This window comes from Pyrgilauda ruficollis, unplaced genomic scaffold, assembly GCF_017590135.1.
Source record: "Pyrgilauda ruficollis isolate IOZ18807 unplaced genomic scaffold, ASM1759013v1 scaffold29, whole genome shotgun sequence".
NCBI lineage: Eukaryota > Metazoa > Chordata > Aves > Passeriformes > Passeridae > Pyrgilauda > Pyrgilauda ruficollis.
The window spans coordinates 12,737,177-12,745,621 of record NW_024524266.1 but is presented as its reverse complement, the minus strand read 5'-3'; the positions used below and the strand labels follow the sequence as shown (position 1 = coordinate 12,745,621).

The 8,445-nt window shown below is 62.0% G+C and overlaps 1 protein-coding gene across 3 annotated transcripts; it reads left to right on the top strand.

Annotated features, from left to right (window-relative positions):
- The first annotated feature begins 69 nt into the window (after positions 1 to 69).
- On the top strand, positions 70 to 7,984 carry ARX (aristaless related homeobox). Of its 3 annotated transcripts, XM_041472437.1 has the most exons (6): positions 70 to 460; positions 1,549 to 2,269; positions 3,517 to 3,562; positions 5,525 to 5,594; positions 5,679 to 5,853; positions 6,689 to 7,984. In XM_041472437.1, the coding sequence occupies exons 1-6, from the start codon at positions 268 to 270 to the stop codon at positions 6,927 to 6,929; spliced, it is 1,446 nt and encodes a 481-aa protein (XP_041328371.1). In that variant the 5' UTR covers positions 70 to 267; the 3' UTR covers positions 6,930 to 7,984. The 3 variants fall into 3 exon arrangements, with proteins under 3 accessions (XP_041328371.1, XP_041328370.1, XP_041328372.1); XM_041472436.1 differs by having other exon boundaries at positions 71 to 460; positions 5,525 to 5,853; XM_041472438.1 differs by lacking the exons at positions 5,525 to 5,594; positions 5,679 to 5,853 and having other exon boundaries at positions 72 to 460.
- The last annotated feature ends 461 nt before the right edge of the window (positions 7,985 to 8,445 follow it).

Below are 8,445 nucleotides of genomic sequence, written 5' to 3'. Positions count from 1 at the left end.
GGCAGCGCGGCGACTCGGGGCGGGCGCCGATCCGGGGCGGTCCGAGCCGGGCTTTGCCGGGCGCCGTCTGTCGGCGGCCGCCCGGCCTCCGGCGGGAGCCAATCAGGGGGCGGCTGCCCGCACGTGGAGCCGAGGGGACTCAAGAGCGCCGCGGCCGCCGCTCACTCCCCCCGTGACGGGCGTCCCGGCGGCACCGGGCAGCGCCGCGGGGGCGTCCGCGCCGCCGCTCCCGCCCCGGCCCCACGGCTCGGCCCCGCTGCCGCCGCCATGAGCGGCCCCTACCCGGAGGAGAGCTGCGCCGAGCGCCCCGAGTGCAAAAGTAAATCGCCAACTTTGCTGTCCTCCTACTGCATCGACAGCATCCTGGGCCGGCGGAGTCCCTGCAAGGTGCGGTTGCTCGGTACCGCGCCCACCCTGCCCGCCATCGCCGCCCGTCCCGACACCGACAAGGCCGCGCAAGGTAAGCCCCGCTGTCCCGTCCCGCTCGTCCTGTCCCTTTTCTCCGGCATCGGGCAGGGCCGGCTGTGTGTCCCCCATTCCCTGGACAGCCTGCGGCTCGGCTCCGGCCCCGCTCCCCGCCTGCACCGCACGGCCGGGCTCCGCCTCGGAGCTGCGGTCGCTGTTATCCCGTTACCGTGCTCGTTAGCGGCTGCTATGCTGCCAGGAAGCGCGGCCAGAGCCGTGCCCGGAATTCGTCACAATTCTTTCCCTGGGGGTCGGGTACCGGCGCTTTAAGCTGCTCTTGCTTTCGATATAGGTGTAATTTTTAAAGCCAAAATAAATCGGTGCAAGATGTGATCTGTGTGGGGGGAAAGCCTGGCCCGTTCGTATTAAAGCCTGTAACGGGTTTCGGCCAGCGAGCCGGGGCCGCGCCCGGCAGCAGCCGGGGCAGTGATAACGGGCCGCCGGCAGCCGCCGCCCCCGGCCCCAAGTTGGGAGCAGCCCCCTCCGGAGCCGCGGGGAGCCCGGATGGGCAGCTCCCATGGGCGGCCTCGCTCCCGCTTTTCCCGGCGTACACTGGCGGGCGGGATTGTTTCTTCCAAAGCCAAAACTAGACTTGGGGAGGGGGGGGTGGAAATTATAGGAGGGGGGAACAAAACAAAAAAAAAAGCCCGCGGAGGAATCCCGGGCCGCCGGGCGGGCGCAGTGGAACCAGCGCTGCCCCGCCATGTGGGATGTGGTTCGGCGCTGACCGCTGTCGGAAGCGTGCCGGCGCAGGCCAGGGGCTGCCAGAGCCCCCGCAGCCCGTCCCAGCCCTGAGCGGGGCGTCGGCCCGGGCTCAGCGGCCGGGAGGAATTCCTTCCCAGGCTGGGAGCAGCGGCGAGGGCCGGGGCCGGCCTGAGGGACGGGGTAGGAGGTGGAAAATGGTGCACGATGGATGGCTGAGGGACTGGACTCTTGCCCTGGGCTCAATTCGCGCAGATCCTACTGACTGTGTCTCTCCTTCTCTCTTCCTTCCTTTCTTTCTTTCCTCCGCACCCTTCTCCCCGCCACGCCTGCCCGCTCCGTCTGACTGCTGCGGCCGTCTACGCCACTTTCATGGCTCAGGGTCCCCTAAGGCCAGTCCCCCCTTCGAGCCGGCCGAGCTGCACCTTCCCCCCAAACTGCGCCGGCTTTACGGGCCGGGCGGGGGCCGGCTGCTGCCGCCGCGGGCGGCGGGGCCGCGGGGGGACCGGACGGAGGGGCGACCAGAGGGGGGCGCGGGCCCCGTGCCCGCTGCCGCCCCGTGGGACACGCTGAAGATCAGCCAGGCGCCCCAGGTCAGCATTAGCCGCAGTAAAAGCTACCGTGAAAACGCGCCTTTCGTGGCGCCGCCGCCCGCCCGGGACGAGCTGGGCAGCCCCGCCGCACACGTCGAGGAACGGCCGGGCCCTGCCGCGCCGGCCGCGGAGGAGGAAGAGGAGGAAGAGGACGAAGAGATGCTGGAGGAGGACGAGGACGAGGAGGAAGAGGAGCTGGAGGACGATGAGGAGGAGGAGCTGCTGGGCGAGGACGGCGGGGGGCTGCTGAAGGATGCCCGCCGGGGCGCCACCGCGGCCCCCGGGGCGGAGGGCGGGGATCTGTCCCCCAAGGAGGAGCTGCTGCTGCACCCCGAGGACGGCGAGGGCAAGGACGGCGAGGAGAGCGTCTGCCTCTCGGCCGGCAGCGACTCCGAGGAGGGGCTGCTCAAGAGGAAGCAGCGCCGCTATCGTACCACCTTCACTAGCTACCAGCTGGAGGAGCTGGAGAGGGCCTTCCAGAAAACCCACTACCCCGACGTCTTCACCAGGTACCGGCGCCGGGGCCCCGGCCGAGCGCGGAGTGAGAGAACCCCGGGGGGACGGGACGGGGCCGCAGTGTGCTGTACCCCGGCCTCCAAACCGCCCCGGCGGTGAATCCTGTTCGGGCACCCCGGGCTGGAGGAGACGGGGAACAGGAACGGGTTCAGGGGGGACCCAGGGCCGGCAGAGCCCGAGCAGGCCCGCCTGAAGGCCGCCGCCGGGCGCTATTTTTACCCGCTGCCCACCCTCCTCTGCCGCGGCCGCGCCGGGATCGGTTACGCGCTGCTCGTGGGCTGGAGCCCGGCCCGGGGAAGCCCCGGCAGCGGCAGAGATCAAAGCGCCTCTGCCTAAAAATACCGGCACGGCACGTCGGGGCCTCTTGGTGCCCGGAGTTGTCCCCAAGGAGCCCGGTGGGGCCCAGCCCGGCTCGGTCCACACTTTCGGGGACATTTTCCCGTTGAAAATGGGAGCTCGGGTGGTGGCGGGTCTGGCCAGCGGCTCCCTTGAGGGAAGCGCAAGCAAGGAGAGAGGCAGAGCCGCCAGCCCTCGCCTCGCGCTGACCGAAAATTGCAGCTCCCCACTCCCGCCTTAAGGCTAGAGGGGGATCGAGTCCCCAGAATCACACTTTTCGATCCCGAAGACCCTCCCGCTTTCTTGTTTGTTTTGCCCGGGGGTTGGGGTTCGGGGCACCGTTGGAACAGGAGTGTTCACGGGGGCATTTTTTTCCCCCTGGACCTTGGAGCCGCGCATCGCCCGCGGTGCTCACCTCGGGGCGCCGCCTGGCCCCGGGAGCGGCTGCCCGGGCTGTGAATGGACATACCGCAATTTTTTTCGTTGGTGTTTTTTTAACGGCTTTGGGTTTTGCTCCAGGGCTTTTCACTCCATGAGGGCGCGGGGCTCCGGCCGCAGCAGGGTCCCAGTTATGCTGGGAATGCTCCTCTCTTGGGACACGGAGCTGATGAGCCATTTTTCAGTGCCTTAGTGTTTTCCGATTTACCTTAATTGTGGCAATGTGAACCTCCGTGTGGAGCTTCCCGGCTGCCGTCCCCTACACGGCAGCTGCGGCTGGAACTGGCCGAATTTGGGGAGCGGCGGGGAGGGAAAGCTGGCGTCCCTGGCGTCCCGGAGCCGGGCCGAGGGCGGCGACAGGCGGTGTCCGCCCGCGGCCCGGCCCCGCTCGCCTCGGGCACCGGGATTTCGGGCGCGGGCGATTGGCGGTGCCCCGGGCTGACGGCGGCGTCTGTGTCTCCCCCAGGGAGGAGCTGGCCATGAGGCTCGATCTGACAGAAGCCCGAGTGCAGGTGAGTGGCAGCGGCGGGACCGGGACCGGCGCGTCCCTCGGCGGCGCCCAGGGGAAGGGTGGCCCGGGTGGCCTGGCCCTCCTCGGCGGCGCCCCCGGCCCCGCCAGGGCCGAGCCACCGGCTGGCGAATCCCCGTGTGATTAAAACTCGGGGCTCCCGTTTCGGTTGTTAGAAACCCGCTCGGCCGCAAGTCGGGTATTTGGCTGCCATCAAATCTCCAATCGGGCTTCATAAAAGCCCACTTAGTGCTAGAACAAACAGGGCCATTTGAAGGCGAAATGTTGTTTGATTTCCTCTCCGCCTGCACAAGGAGCTGGCTAATGCTATTTGATTTCCCATTTTTGATAGCAATAAGCCTGCATTGATCTAATAGTGAGTGAGTGCAATGCTATTAAAGGTGTTTGCCGCCCCATACCAGAGTGCATTTCCCAAGCCGGGTCTCATAACCAAAGAGACGATAAACATTGGGATGCCCTGATTGCCAACAGAAAACAGATGTCTCTGGGTTTGAAGCTGAGCAAATCACTTTACAGTTAAAATCGGGCGCTGATAAAGCATAATAAATTCCATATGGCTCATTTAATACACAACAGCTTCTTGCATTAGAGGGGCTAATGATGAGATTTGTCCCCTCCTTTCTGTTGACACATTTCTCCATTGTCAAACAGAGATGTGACAGCAAATCAGTATTTTCAGCTCAGGGGAACAAGTCGTGGGAAAGTTAAATAACTTTTTTTAACAGAAAGACACCCCCTTTCTTTCTCCTCTATTCATGGCAGAAGATGTAATTAAGTGAATATGAATTATGAGAGTCCCTTCGTTTACCTTTGGGTCTACTCAGACTTATTAATTCAATAAGGGGGAATTGTAGTGAGGACAGCTTGCTAATTGAGTTTTAGCGGGGAGAGACGCTCCCTCCGTGCCAGGCTGTTGCCTTCCACACGAGCACAATGCCTCTTCGTCGTGGGTACCCAGATAGGCGTGCGTGGAGATCAATTCCCGCTGAACAACTGTAGAGACACTCGCAGCGCTGCTGCCTTTCTGCCTTCCGCGAAGGAAGGGTCTCATACTGAGCTTACAAAGCCGAGCATAACAGGAAAACCTCTGCCCACACTTGCCCCAAAAGATTTACAAATGTCTGTCTCTCAAAGTCTCTGTCTGTAGGTGCGTGTGATGGCCCCACACTTGGTTATTAACGGAATATTTTATTTTCCTTTGAAATGGGGTTTATTTTCCTCTGCCTCGCTCCTGCTTTAAGCAGTTTTAGTTCACGATTTTTGCTTTGTGGGAGGGGTAAAAGGGAGAAAGGAGGCAGTGCTATGGCATCGAAACTAACTTTCATAAAATAGATCTTAAAAAGGGCAGCCTTGAAATCTATATTTGCTATTTTGGTTGCCTCACAAATTATTTCTTCGTTTCAGACATCAGTGAAATTACGACCTTTTTCCCTTTCTTTAAATCGGAAAGGGGAAAAAAAGTCTGCGATCCCCAAACCATATAATTTGTAAATATGCCCTTTAACGAAAAAAAAAAAAAAAAAAAAAAAAAAAAGTCGCGGTGTGGGTGTGAGTGCGGAATAATTCCCGCGTAGTCCTCTTGGGAAATCGTACTGCCGCTGCTCCAGCGCAGCGGGAGCCGCCTCCCGCTCCGCTATCTGCCCGCACCGCCGACCTGCCGCAGCGGTGTGCGGGGGTGCAGAACCGCTGCGCCCCTCCGGGATCCAGGGCCCGCCGCAGGCCCGGGGTGTCACGGCAAGCCGCGTGTCGCCCCCGGCGTGGGCCGGCACAGCCCGGGCGCGGCACCGACACACGTGGCCCCCGCGGGCCGGCCCCTTTTGGGGCGATCCCGCTTCGGGGGCGGCGGAGGAGCGGTGGCCGTCGGGCCGGTGCGGGGCTCCTGAGGGCTCGCTGCTCCGGGGGCGCGGGCTGGCGTATTAAAACCGGTTTTTCTTTTGGCTTTCAGGTATGGTTCCAGAACCGTAGGGCTAAGTGGCGGAAGAGGGAAAAGGCTGGGGCTCAGACACACCCCCCAGGTTTGCCTTTCCCTGGTCCCCTGTCAGCAACTCACCCCCTCAGTCCATACCTTGATGCTAGTCCTTTCCCTCCTCATCACCCAGCTCTAGACTCCGCCTGGACCGCCGCCGCCGCCGCGGCCGCCGCCTTCCCCAGCCTGCCGCCGCCGCCCCCCGGCTCCGCGGCGCTGCCCCCCGGCGGGACCCCGCTCGGCCTCGGCACCTTCCTGGGCGCGGCCGTGTTCCGCCACCCCGCCTTCATCAGCCCCGCCTTCGGCAGGTACCGCCCGCCCCCCGACCGCGCCGCGCTGTCCTGGGCGGGGGCGCGCGGGGATCGCGGCCCACGCGGGACCCGCCGCGCGCGGCCGCCCCGGCGTTCGAACTTGGAGCGGCTCGCAGCCGGCGCCGATTGGGCGCCGCGCGGGTCACGTGCTTCCGCCGCGGCCGCTCATTGGGCGGGGGCGCCTCCCCCGCTCCCCCCCGCGCGGCCGCGGGTTCCCCGTGGGGGCGGCCGGGCCGCGGGGCAGGGACGGGGCAGGGCCCCGCGGGACCGGCCCGCGGAAAGCCGTGCTCCCACGCAGAAACGAAACCCTCGCGTGGGTTTCCCTACGTGCACGCGTGGCCTCTGCTTCGCTCGGGGCGGGGGTTGCCGGTGCTTGGCCAGTTGGGATGAACAGAAGCCGCGAGATCCCGGGTGCCGTGAGCCGCTCCGGCCGCGGGGGGACCGTCACGGGCGGATTTTTAGCCGGGGGCATGCGTGGGGCTGAGCAGCTTGCTGAGGTTCGCGTCGGGACGGCGCTGCTCGCGGGGCCGGGGCGGGCAGCTCCGGGTAACGGGAGCGAGCGCTGCCCGCCCGGGACCGGGGGCTTCCCCCGCGCATCCCCGCCGGCTGCAGCCCCCGGCCCCTGCCGCCCTGCCTGTGGCAAGTCGGGGAGGACCAAGCTCAGCGATTTTTCCTCTTTTTTTCGCCCCCCGAAAAAATCTTTTGCCTGCCGGGCGTCGGGTCTTTCCAGCGAGGCTCTGTCCCCTCGCGTCCGCGCTTGGTGGGAAGGAGGCGAGCGGGGCCGTGCGGGTCCCCGGCGCGGCGGTGACGGCGGTCTGTGCTTCCCTTGCAGGCTCTTTTCCACCATGTCCCCCCTGGGCAGCGCCTCCAGCGCCGCGGCCCTGCTGCGGCAGCCGGCGCCGGCCGCCGAGGGCGCGGTGGGCTCGGCGGGGCTGGGGGACCCGGCCAGTGCCGCCGCCGACCGGCGGGCGTCCAGCATCGCCGCCCTGCGGCTGAAGGCCAAGGAACACGCGGCCCAGCTCACCCAGCTCAACATCCTCCCCGGGAACGGCACGGGGAAAGAGGTGTGCTAAGGCACGGCTGCCGTCCGCGGGGAGCGGGTTAGGGTTTTTTTAGGGGGGAGAGAAAAAAAAGAGGGAGAGAAGAGGAGAGTAAATAGGCTAATCAATAAAGGTCACCTCAGACAGCATGAATCAAGACCAAACGGGGGGAAAAATAATAATGATTTTTTTTAAAAAAGAGGACCAGCAGCTGAGACTGTAGTAGGTCCTCAAGTTAGGAACTTGGAGAAAGTGAATGCCTCTCGCATCAGCCCTCACACGAGTGAAACGACACTTAAAACCTCCTGAATAAGTAACTCCTTGGCTGGTACATTTCTTAAATGTACGATGTGTCCATTTCCTCTATGAACATAACGGGGGGAAAAGTAAAAAAAAAAAGAAAAAAAAAGAAAAAAAAAAGAAAAAAAACCCTAATAAAAGTTACTATATATTAGCGTTTCGTACACTAAATATTTTTCCTTCTGTTTATCTGGCAAGAAAAAAAAAAAAGAAATAGAATTGTAATCAAGAAAGTGAAACAAAAAACAATAGATAAGCTAAGAGAGGGGGAAAGCTACCCACATCTTCTTAAAATAGCATCCTAGGATGTTAAGTTGGTCAGTTAGAAGCGCTGGAGAACTATTTTACATGTTGCAACGAGCTGCATATGCTAACCAAGGATGCTGACAGTGCAAACTGAAAGTAAATTTGATGCTGTAAGATAACCAGTGCACTTAGGGGAAAGGGTATATCTTTTTCTTGTTATATTCTTTATCACTACACCAACCAAGGTTTTTATATCAAACCAAAGCGAAATACACTGCTAGAATATGGACTGTTTAAGTCACTAAACTGTGATTATTAATTCTGTACATACCATTGTTATAAAAAAAGAACAGAGCTTTGTATATTTGAAAAGTTATAAAACAATTGCACTCAGTGTAGTGTTGTAAAAGTTTGTCATTCTGTAGATTCTTACTGTGTTGTAGATATAATAGGGTTCCTAGACAAATATTTATGTACAAACTCTTTATTTAACTTATTAACTGTAGAGGTTTCTGAAACCCTCAAGAGGCGATGGTACAGTACTTTTTCGTGTAATGTCGTTATTGTTAACACTTTTCCTTGCTATCCGGTGGAGAAGTGCCACGTTCAGAAAATAAACAAAAATATATGTTTAACAAAAAAAAAAAAATTGCGGGGGCTGCGGGGCCACCTGCGCCGCGCTGCCGGGGCCGGGGGCGGCCGGGGCTGAGCCCCGCCAGCCCCAGCGCCGAGGAGCCCCCGCGGGTCTGCGTGGGCGCGGGGCTCGGCTGGGGCGGCGGCCGGAGCTCGGTGCCGGCAGCCCCGTTCGCGAGGGGACCTGCGGATCGCGGGGTCGGCTGCGGCACCCACGCCGTACCTGTCCGCGCTGTGCCGCGGGCAGCGGGCCGTGTCCCGGGGCGCTCGGGGTGCCCGGTGCCGGCGGTGCCGCTCCGCGCGGAGCCGCCCCACGCTGCCCCGGCACGGGCGGCCCCAGGCTCCGCCGCTGCCGAAAGTCGGGAATGGG

Bases quoted from the DNA above. Each gene is read 5' to 3' on its own strand.
- ARX (XM_041472436.1), top strand. From the start codon at position 268: ATGAGCGGCCCCTACCCGGAGGAGAGCTGCGCCGAGCGCCCCGAGTGC. The intron at 2,270-3,516 runs GTACCGGCGCCG...TGTCTCCCCCAG, and splicing joins TACCCCGACGTCTTCACCAG to GGAGGAGCTGGCCATGAGGC. The intron at 3,563-5,524 runs GTGAGTGGCAGC...TTTGGCTTTCAG, and splicing joins TGACAGAAGCCCGAGTGCAG to GTATGGTTCCAGAACCGTAG.